The sequence below is a fragment of the Limulus polyphemus genome, unplaced genomic scaffold (assembly GCF_000517525.1).
Source record: "Limulus polyphemus unplaced genomic scaffold, Limulus_polyphemus-2.1.2 Scaffold976, whole genome shotgun sequence".
NCBI classification, from domain to species: Eukaryota; Metazoa; Arthropoda; class Merostomata; order Xiphosura; family Limulidae; genus Limulus; species Limulus polyphemus.
In genome coordinates, this window is record NW_013666586.1 from 202,653 (window position 1) to 215,082 (window position 12,430).

The 12,430-nt window shown below is 33.4% G+C and overlaps 1 protein-coding gene across 3 annotated transcripts in view; it reads left to right on the plus strand.

Moving 5' to 3' along the window:
* LOC106461515 (centrosomal protein of 135 kDa-like) overlaps nt 1–12,430 on the plus strand; it is a 152,886-nt gene that overhangs the window by 110,520 nt on the left and 29,936 nt on the right. For all 3 annotated transcript variants that reach the window (XM_022388501.1, XM_022388500.1, XM_022388502.1), the window contains 4 exons: nt 3,092–3,147; nt 3,510–3,678; nt 4,760–4,870; nt 9,441–9,626. In XM_022388501.1, the coding sequence (XP_022244209.1) occupies nt 3,092–3,147; nt 3,510–3,678; nt 4,760–4,870; nt 9,441–9,626 (522 nt within the window). The remainder of the gene's footprint in view (nt 1–3,091; nt 3,148–3,509; nt 3,679–4,759; nt 4,871–9,440; nt 9,627–12,430) is intronic.

Genomic DNA, 12,430 nt, shown 5'->3' on the forward strand with positions numbered 1-12,430 from the left:
AGTTTCATTATTTTTATTTATTGAATATACCTCATTAATGATATTTTAAAATTGTTAAACCAATTTGAGGAAAAGACATACCTTGTGATACAAACTTGCAGAGAACAAAAATTCAGTAAGATTTTATTACCACTCGAGGTGGATTCCTGTACATGGTGAGGAGACCTCCCTGGGAAGGTTCTGTATTTTCAGTTACCTCCTCTGAGATCTGAACATCCATCCACATGTTTGCAGTGCGTGGCGACCTGTAAAGGGGAGGAGAGGATCCTGGTGATTGAGTGTTGTCTGGGGCACTGCAACATATCACTTTGGCTTTGAATTCCTGTAGACGAGTGGCTTTGTGGTAGCTCCCCCAGGGTCAGTCAGCTGGTCCTGTTGGGCTCAGGTCAACTGAGTACCAGTGTTGGGCATTCTCAGTGGGTGTTGTGGACACTGTGTCTGATGCTGGTGTTTGGGTATATTGCTCTTAAAGCCCTGGTGTTGCTGCAGTGGCATTGTAGTGGCTCCCCTCATTGGGCCCATGGTTGGTTGGGTCAGTGGGCACTAAATCTTTCTCCTTTCATTATGGATCACCCACATCCTCAAAAAATAAAATAGTAAAAAAGTGGGTAATTGGTAAACGACCACATCTTGAAGACTCTGACCAGAAATCTTCAAACCATTCTGCACCTATACCTCATTTTCTGATCTTGAAATCCTTGTCTGACAAACCTTTAGGGCAAATGTCTTCCTTTTTTATTCAGAAGGGATTAGAGAGGCTACGTTCTGGGGACATCTTGGTGGAAACAGTACACCAAACCACAGTGAACTCCTCCTGAACTCAGAGGCCATTGGAGATATACCCATTGAGGTTTCTCCCCATGCTACTTTGAATTCCTCACGAGGAGTTATTGTTCAGAGGGATTTGAAGAATATCCCAGAGTCGGAGATCCTTGCTGGTTTCTCCAGCCATGGAGTTACTGCAGCGTGACGTACCTCTACTCATAAAGAAGGAATTTTGCTGCCTACCAATGTTCATATTCTGATGTTTTCATCATTACATCCACCTGCCACTGTAAGTTACAGCCATATATTCCCAACCCTCTCAGGTGTCTCCATTGTCAGCGGTTCGGTCATTCGAAGACATCTTGTCATGATTCTGTGACGTATGCTCGTTGTGGTGGCAAAGACCACGACACTTATGAGTGTGAACTAGACCTTCACTGTGTTAATTGTAGTGATTCCCACCCCTCTTACTATAGATCTTGCCCTAAGTGGGTGGAGGAGAAAGAGGTACATTGTTTAAACATGATTAACAACGTTTCTTATCTACTGGCTCGAAAGTTATTGTCCCCGACTCCATCATGGACATATGCTGCTGCACTCCATTCCACTGCTACAGTGGTTGTGCAGACAGAGCTTTCCGTGACTCCATCAGAATCTTTTTCATGTCATGTGAAATGTTTTTTGCCCTCTGTTGATAAACAAGTTGACAAGTTCATGCCTTCTCCTATCTCTGTCCTCACCATTCTTTCCAGTGACTACCCGAGTCCACCTCCTTCAGCCCGAGCTTTCGGTGTCTGCTCGAGTCCATCTTCTTTGGCCCCCCGAGATGCAGAATGATTATTCGTTCATGTTCTCAGTTGCTGGAATCTAAGTCTAATAACAGAGATCTGCCACCTCGACCAAGGGCAGGATCCATGGAGGTCAACAGACCTCCTTCTAGCAAAGAAAAATGGTGTGGTCATAAACAGAAGGGTTCTCCACCCAGTTCTCCTCCACCTAAGTAAAAATGACCATTTTGATACAGTGGAACTGTCAAGGTTTCCTTTCTAATTTGGAAGACATTAAGGCCTTGATTGATATCTATCATCCTGTGTGTCTTTCCTTTTGCCAAATGGCATGAAGCTAAGCCATATATGGAATTGAAGAGAGAAAGGTTGTGAATCAAGAGCATACGCTCTATGGAACAACCCCTCCCATCAATATCAGCACCACCCCAGAGGGGATTGTTGTCCATTAAAGTCTCCCAGGATTAAAAAGTGAGAGGGCAACTGTTCAATGAGAGCATCAAGGACTAATTGATCATAAGCTCCTCCAGAAGACAGGTAGAGACAAACAGCGATGGTACGACCCAAGAAAACATGGATGGCTACAGCCTTCAAGGGTGTATCGAGTGGTACAGACAAGGTGGGCATGACCTGGTCAACCAGTAGCACCACCCCTCCATGCACTCGCCCATCACACAACCTGTCATTCTGGTATAAAGAAAATTGCCAAAAGGTGACAGTACCGGCAGGTTTCAGGAATGTTTCTTGTCAATGACACCATCCAATGTCAGGACTAAACCCTTAGAAAACACATGTCTAAAATCGTGCTGTCACTTAGAGTCATAACGATGGCATGACAGTAAAATGTGGGCTATTGTGACTTGAGTGTCACAAAGACCACACTTTGGTGGATCAGTCCCAGATAAAAGAAAACAATGAGTTAAAAACTGTGACCAATGCGTAGCCCAGCAGGACAACTTCCTCCTTCCAATCCTTATGAAAACAAGATGGCCAAAGAACAACAGAAGGTTTGATCTGGAAAAGCTTGTTATGATGTTGCTAACTTCAAGTCGAAACCAACTTGTCATCTCAGTATGAAACTGAAAGTTGTTTGTGTAAATAACTACCAGTCAACTTATTACGAAACTGAAAGTTGTTTGTGTAAAAATTTTAAAATACAATCAAATTGGACAGTGTCACCATCAAATTTACACAGCTTTTAGATTCATAGTGGGTTAACTAGTAGGTTATTTACACGAACAGCTTTCAGTTTCATAATGGGTTGACTAGTTGGTTATTTACATAAACAACTTTCAGATTCATAATGCTTTGAATATAGGTTCTTGAAAAACCAGTTTTAAATTTTTATTACATTGGATACACTATTTTGTGGTTGCATATTTTAGTAATGAATGATAGCACACTTTAACTAATGCTCTTTTACTTTCTGTTTCTTGTAGTATGTTAAACAATAACTGCATGTTGTAGATATATGTTAGTGATTCTATAGAATAGGGGTGATCAGAATATGTTTTATCCACAACATTTTCCTCTCTTTGCAGGATAAAGAGTTAAAAGACACAAAAGAAACTATATTGATGATGGAACAACAAGTAGAGTATGTATATGTAATTAACCCTACAAACTTATAAAATACAGAATGTTTATCAGTTCAAATGGAACTATTATTGAAAACATAATATCATACTTGGATTTGTTTATGTCAGTAATTTCCTGTTATTTAGTTTAACAAGAAAAATAATCAAAAGGTGTCTCTGTGTTGCTTAAGTTTTTAATGAAGTTTATTCGTTTAGAATTTTTCTGGAAATTGTTATTGATATTATTCTCATTTGAAAAATGGTTGAATATAAAATTATTGCTAATCTTATTATTTTTACTTTTTTAAGTCTTATAAACAAAATTTAGTCCTCATTTAGAATCTAGAGTGACTTTCTTTCTGGTTCTCCTAATTCAACTTAGTAAACTTCAAGAACAAATTCGAGGAAAAGACAGGGAAATTCGAAGTCTACAGCGGGATTTAGAAATTACAGAGAAGAAGGCAAAAGATACCGAGAAGATACAAAATTTAGCAGTCCAAGAAAATCGTCGACTACAAGATGACTTGGCAACTATGACTAAAGAATACCAGGTTAGGATACCAAATTATACCATTGTTCATTAACCCTTTTCTCTCCGAGGTGAACAGAATGTCAGTTGTTTGATAGAAAAATATTTTTGGTGTATTTTATTTATAAATGAAAAAATATTCTACTATTAGGTTATTAACACAAACAGCTCTCGATTCTGTAATAAATTGAATAGTTTTAAATTGTTATTACTTTGAATACATTATTTTCAGGTTTAACTGATGAGAAGAATAGTAGCACATTTTAATTGATCTGAAAACTTGGGAAGAATATAAGGACAAAATTTCATTTTCTTCTCCAAACCGAATCTGGCTATTTCTTACTGTTTTTAGGAACACTTAAGTCAAGAAGTCACTTCAACTATTGTTACACTAGTCCCTCATTTTGGTGATGTAGCTGATGTTGAGCACATCTAAATGAAATGAATATTTCTTGAGTTGTGAGAATTATTAGTTTTTCATGATCTCTGAGACATTCTATATCAAAGCATCAAGAATTATGAAATCTTCATGATATAATTATTTATTGTCCAGATTATTAATAATCTTTTTCTGTAATAAAAAAATGAACAACCTAACTGTAGTATCATTACAGCTTTTTTTTTTCTTACACTTTACTTTTGTTTTTAGTCCCTGAAGAAGATTAGCAAACTAACCAAAAATGCTCAAGCTTCCGAGTCTTTTGAAATTCATTTGAATTTTTTTCGTGAACCTTACTGTTAACTCTTTGACATAACTTTCTAAACATAGTGGGAACTTGATATTGACACTTCTAGTGCTACAGCAGATGTAACAGGTACTGAACAGTGTCTCTGTGAATACCATGGTTTTGGTTATGAATAGTATCATGTACTTAATGTGGATATTTTTAAAAATACACCAATGCAAAGTGGTGAAGTGCAAGCCTAAGAAACACAAATAAGATTACCAACAACAACTTGTATGAGATGCTATTAATTACAAATATCTAAATTTATACTTTTTTATAGGGCTTATTGTTTATTGTTAAGTAGGACTTACACAGACTTGTGTGATTATGATAGATCAGGTTTGGGGGGATTACAGTCATCTTTATCTTTATCAGGCTATATCACAAGAGTTACAATATGCAGTGGATGAACAGCATAGGCTGAAGACAGAGGTGCAGGAATATGTCACTGAAGTTGCTCGTGTCGAGGAAATTCTAAACATAAAGGTAAGTCTGTTAAAATAAGGGTTTCTATGCCACTGAAATGTGGAAACAAGAAATCACAACTGTCTCTAAATGTTTTAAATTTTCTTTGGATCCCAATAGGAACAAGCTATACATAAGTACTACATATAGATTGGGAAGTCTAATCAGAATCAACAGAAAGGAATAGTTGTTGAGTAGAGTAGTTACTTCTTAAAACCTTTATGTACCTATGTGCAAAGAAAATATGTTGGACAACTGACCTGAAACTTTTCCAACTTATACTCAGGTTTCATGGATAACACAATAGTTGTTACAGAACTGTTAAGTACACAATTGAACATTAGCCCTGATATGTTTATTATTAGACCTAATTAATCAGTTCTGAGGATTAATGAGCATAGTTCTCCAATGTACTTTCTTCCTAACTCCTAGCATCAACTTTTGTAATTCAAACTTCTCATCTCCAATCCATTTTCTAACATCGTCAAGCCAAGTGATCTCTGCCTGCCTCTCACTTTCTTTCTTTGACTTTACTCATCAGTTTCTCTGCCAATCTTCTTTCAGATCTAATTATATCTCAAAAGTGGACACATCTTATGCTTCATACATTTCATTAGCAGTTTATGCAGCCTAAAACAAAAACCATTAATTGTGAAGTTTAGTTTAACAGAAAAATAAAGAATCACTTTCATTGAGGTACTATGTAAACTTCTTTTAAAGATTAAATAGGTGATAAATTAGAATGTAAAACTAAAAATATTATTTGTAATAATGGACTTCAACTTTAAAATAGTATCAGTAGAATAGATAACGATGTAAATGTTTATTGAAGACATAAGCCCTGGAAATATGTTTCTGTTAATTAAACCATATTAATATTTTACCATATACCATTGGACTAATCTATAATAATAAAAGGGTGTGTGATCCTTATAGCTTCAAGAGGAAAGAACCTAGAAACCTGAAATTTTGTATCCATACTAAGTGTACCCTGAGGGTGTGAACCTGGGTATTATTATTTATCCATGTGCATTCACATCTTTCTAATGAGGCAAGCTAGCGAAAACCACATAGAAAAGAAGTGGTTCCTTATATTACAAATATAAATCACAGACAGACAGATACACTCTTTTTATTATAGATGTATAGCCTGTCAAAAATGATGAGACAAGTACTACCACCTCATACTATACCCAGTCGTATGTCAGTTAGATTAAAAACCTCTAATATATAGAAGTGCAATGCATTTTGGTAACAATGCATTCCAACAATGGCTTTTATATCATGTTGCTTAGCAACAAAAGTATAACCTAATATTGTTAGTTTATGTACTGAAATTATAAAATGAAATGTATAAACAACAAAACTGGACAAATATTTGATTTCTTAATTTAGAATCTCCATTGAGGTTTGTTTTTTATTAAAAATGTTGGTGAAAAAAAAAGAAAATACAGTAATTCAAAAATGATTTAAGTTTAAAATTGGATTGATATTTTTACTTTTGTGATAAATTTTATGCACTTGGCTCTAGGTTAGTTATCTCACACTATGTCTTTAGGCTTATTTATTAATTTCTATAAACCATACCAACATTTGCTACAATTACAAGGTTTCACAGCCCCCCCTTGCACCCCGTCACTGAAATCGAAAAGTGGCATATTGTAATGTATGCCAAAATTAAAACAGAAAAACTGTGATTCATTCACATTAACCAAAAGAAGCTTCGAGATGAAGACAATGTTCACCTGCGGGTTGCTAAAATAAGTTCAGAATACACACACACTGACATAGTCATCTAAAATATATCAACCTAACAATCCAAGTTAAGCCAGGCACTTTCACTAGTGGCATCAATATTAGCCTTATAAATTATAAAAAAAATAACAAATAGTCATCAATGATTTAATATGATGTAACCATTTCATTTTACTAAAACATTCCAAATGGCTAGAAAATATCAAGTAAATGACTTACAGAGATGAGAATTGGTGGCCATTTGGCAGATTGTCACCATTTTTATTGTCAAACTGGTCATTGGCCAGCTATCTAATTCATTCCAAACCACTGTGCGTGTTTAGGGGGGGGGGGGTATGCTTGTGCTGAGGACAGAAACAAATTACTAGTATTAATAGGCTCAATCTGAGGTTGTCTTCCCTTCTTTGATGTATACTAAACCAAAATTGATAGGTGAGGCTCCTTTTAACTAGCTAATTCATGAACAGTCAACCAGTCACAAAACAATTTTGATCTCTTCAGAACTTTTTGAATTCATTAAACTGCAATGGCAGACAATTATAAAGGTTCAGCATAGATGTAAGCTTTAAATCTTTTGTAATTCATCTTAATGGTGTGCACTTTTTGCCCATTTGTTTAAGTTTACATAGATGTTTTACTTTAATATAACATTATGTTTTGTGTGTTAGATCATTTAAATGAATCTAAATTAGAGATAAACATGACCTGATGAAAGATGGGGGGAGCAACTCAACATTGTTTTCAATAAATAAGGATTTTTTAGTACAAATGAAAATATATTATAAATTTATTAATTGTTACAGATTCTGAAATTAGTCCCAATCTCATAAGTTATGTTTACACATCTTATAAGTTATTATCATTTAGCATACAATGTTAAGTTAAAAAGCTTATTGTTAAAAAATCTGAAAATAATGTTTTATGTCAGCTAACTTTTATGACCTACTTAAATGCAAGTCAGAGGTCCTGTTCAAATAATTTATAAAATAAAATAAAAATTACAATAAAGTTTTATCTTACTTATATAATGCATTATATGCCATTACATTATTATACCCTTTTATCTGCCATAACATTGTCATACCCTTTTATCTGCCATAACATTATCATACCCTTTTATCTGCCATAACATTGTCATACCCTTTTATCTGCCATAACATTATCATACCCTTTTATCAGCCATAACATTGTCATACCCTTTTATCTGCCATAACATTACCATACCCTTTTATCAGCCATAACATTATCATACCCTTTTATCAGCCATAACAGTATCATACCCTTTTATCTGCCATTACATAATCATGCCCTTTTATCGACCATTACATTATCATGCCCTTTTATCTGCCATTACATTATCATGCCCTTTTATCTGCCATTACATTATCATGCCCTTTTATCTGCCATTACATTATCATGCCCTTTTATCTACCATTACATTATCATGCCCTTTTATCTGCCATTACATTAAAATGGAATATATATGTACAAATAAACTTATGCAGAAAGAATTATACAGGATCAAATGAGCTTTTCTAATTCTGAGAAGTCATAAAACATACACGATAAAAATTATCAAGTCTGCTTTTCACATTCTGTAATGCCTTCCAACAGAACATTAGTTCAAATATGAGGAAACACTCGTACAGACTGCTTTTTTAATGATACTGTTAAATATGATGACAAGAGAAAAAAACTGTAGCAGACTAGAATATTAGCTGTGTAGCTGAGCCAAAGTCAAGTTTAAACTATTAACTGTAAAACCAAGACAAGTCCAATTTAAACTAATAATTGTAAAGAAAAGGCAAAGCCTAATACAGGGTTAATATTCACATTACTTACTGCAAGGATTATCAGCAAATATTGGACTTTTGTAATTTGAACTCATGGTCCAGTGATCAAAATTACAAATCAGTTGACATAAAAACTGGTAATTTCATGAAATACTGAAGCAATAATTGTACTAATCAGTTTACACCATAGCAAATTACTGATAAATCATTTACAAACTGAGATTGGTAGAAACAGAATATCATGCATCTTCAAACATAAACATATGTGTATCCCACTAGATAATTTTTTTTTTAATTCTAAACCAAATTGATGCATGCTAGAATTTGTATGCATAGTGGCAACCATTTCTGCAATCAAGTTTGATTGATAAAAGGGCATGATAATGTAATGGCTGATAAAAGGACGTGATACTGTAATGGCTGATAAAAGGGCATGATACTGTAATGGCTGATAATAGGGCATGATACTATAATGGCTGATAAAAGGGCATGATAATGTAATGGCTGATAAAAGGGCATGATAATGTAATGGCTGATAAAAGGGCATGATAATGTAATGGCTGATAAAAGAGCATGATAATGTAATGGCTCATAAAAGGGCATGATACTGTAATGGCTCATAAAAGGGCATGATAATGTAATGGCAGATAAAAGGGCATGATAATGTTATGGCAGATAAAAGGGCATGACACTGTAATGGCTGATAATAGGGCATGATACTATAATGGCAGATAAAAGGGTATGACAATGTAATGGCAAATAAAAGGGCATGAAATTAATGGTAATAATTATTCAAAAGTTAAACAAACACACAATATAAATCTTGCTGAGCTGCATATATAGCAATAACTAACGATTAACAAAAGTACTTTGGAATACATAGTTATGGAATTAGGTAAACGGACATAAGGTATTTTGTGTTTTATTGAAAGAAGAATAAAACAAGTGTTGTTTTTCATCAAGTACATTTAGCTAATTTCTTCCTTAATTTTGTTCCAACACATTAATTTTGAAATGCAAATTGTATGATAATGAACTTGCAGGAACAACAGAGAATGGAGCTTTTGGAACAGTACAATAATCTCAGCCTAGAAAACACTTCTCTAGAGAGTCAGACACAAAACTTGGCCTCACAGAATTCCACTTCTCAGCTAGAACTTATGGCTAAGGAAGCAGAGCTAAACCACAGCAGACAAATGATATCTGTCCTGGAAGCAGAAGTTCAAGAAGTAATAATTCTTTTTTTTTCTTATAGAATGTTAATCTGTAAAAATTAGACATAGAATGGAGATGTGGAAGGATTATGTTAACTTTTGTCAACCTTTAACCAAGGAAGAACTGCTTTAAAAAATCTGTGTTTCATTACTCATTAAACATATTTATATACTTATTTTGTTCGTACACTTGTTTATATTATGCAAGTTTGAAATGACTAGGTTTAACAACAGATTTATTTAATCTGATATTCATCATGCAGTTTTTAGCTATAGCACCTGACTAAGTCAATTCTTTCCTCAAGGCAAAACTGAACCATTGAATTAAACACATTATAGGAAATAAACCTGTAGCATTCTTCCACATATTTTTTAAAAGAATACTTCACAGATGAAAATTTATTGAATAAAAAGTTATATTTATTTGATTTTATATATAATTTCTAAAAACATAACAAAAAAAAATAGTATGATAATTTTTGTTTTTTTTTCAGCATGCTCTAAACATGAATTTCTTTAATTTTTTTTCTGATTATAAAAATGGGACTCGTAGCCCTCTAGGAGGAATATAGAAGTAGTTTTGAACAAAACAGCACAAATTTGAACCTGGTAACTTCAATACAAGTAAGACCTATCTAAAACCTGATGGTTAGAGCACTTGACTGACAATGTGTAAGTTGCGGGTTTGATTCTTGTCACTGAATATGTTCGCCCTCTTACCTGTGGGGCATTATAATGTGACAGTCAGTCCTGCTTTGCTTTGTAAAAATGTAACTCAACTAGACAATCACTTTTAAATTATAGATGCCTATTACAGATAGCCCTTGAGTAGCTTTGCACAAAATTCAATAAACAAGAAAAAACAATACAAATGTAGTTTTATCTATTATAGCTAATCACTGTGTCTCAACTTCTGTTGTCATAGTGTGATGTCATTGGCTATAACTCTAAAAATGTAATGTTTTTTCATGGAACAAGATGAGGTAGAAAATTGTTAGGCTTAGGTAGATCATTTTGCACTGAACTTTATCAAGTTTTGTTTTGTGAACAAAATCGCTGTTTGTTAGGCTGTATTTACTTTAGGCTTTATCAGCCTAAGTGAGTGCTTGAATGAAAAAAGAAAAAATATATAAATAAATATAAAAATGGTTTAAAACATATTACATATATTAACTGAAACTTCCTGATTAATAATTTAAAAACAATTGGCTTCACTGTAATTTGGTATGGAAAAGTTATTTTTATTGCATGCCAGAGGTCATAAACACAATGAAAATGAGTGTGGTGTTTTTCAAATCAAAACAAAGATAAGGTATAAGTTTTATAGAATAAAAAATGTATGGGAGAAGATAAAGGCATAAAATCAGTATTTGAAGTCTACAAGAAAGATAAGCAATTTTAATTGTTTTTTTAAAAAACATATCACAATGATATGTAGACTTCAAACAGATATCACGTATACAAACAGATATCACATATACAAACAGATATTATGTACACAAACAGATATCACGTATACAAACAGATATCATGTACACAAACAGATATCACGTATACAGATATCACATATACAAACAGATATCATGTACATAAACAGATATCACTTATACAAACAGATATCAGGTATACAACAGATATCACGTATAAATACAGATATCACGTATACAAACAGATATCACGTATACAAACAGATGTCATGTATACAAACAAGATATCACGTATACAAACAGATATCATGTATACAAACAAGATATTTTATTCTGCAGAATTTCCATAATCTTTAGATAGTTCGTCTCAGATTTTCAAACTATTTTATCAAGTAGTTTTTTGCAATGCAATAAAACAAACCATACAAAAGCCGTGTTCATTTCTTTCCAGGTATCTTTATCTATATAGTGGCCAGATTGTAATATTCCTATTACTTTTTCATTAAATAAAAAATTTCTACATTGTTGCTTATGTATAGGGTAAAACTAGATTTTAATGCCAAAATTCAAAAAACAAAAAGAAACATTCTTTAAGAGCTAACCTCTTGTCGCTTAAAAATAGTAAAGACATAGGTAGACTTGAAAATTACTGGAATATAGGAAATATCTTGACAGTGTTTTAGTCCAATGAGTTACCTCAACACTTGGAAATTAATTAAGTTTCTACATTCAAATCAATAACTCACAAAGACTGGTGGGAGAAGAAATCTGAGTTTCATGACTGACATGTATTATATTCAAAGTGATCGGGTAAGCCAGTATATAAAATACCTCACATATGCTAAAAAAATAATAAGTTTGACCATCAGAGGTAGCGTGGATAAAATATTTAACTTCTGTAGCATGCAGTTTGGTTATCTTACAAATACATGCAGTACATATGCCTAGATGGTGGACCTAAGTTTCAACATGTGAAACTCAAAGCTATATATTTCAGATTGACTTTTACAAAAATTGGATGACAATGTAAATGCCACAATAAAAATTTGATAATTAATATGAAAAATAAAACAAATCTGTTAGTAGTATTTGTTTTGTCAACAAAAGTTAACTATGTCAAATAGATTAATGTGAAACTTTCTATAGGTTTTGCTCATTTAAAATGGAATATTAGAATTATAAACCAATGTAGAAGGATATATGGTATGTTTCTATGTGTATAGAGATACAGTAGTCCTTTTTTAAGTGTATTGTTACGACAGCGGGGGTCACGTGATACTAGTAACACGTCATATTCTCGAATGTTCGTGAATGCTCGAGTGTTTACTAGATATACTGTATTCATGTATATAAGACCGTCAAGAGTGACGGCAATGATGGAAGGTAATTGAA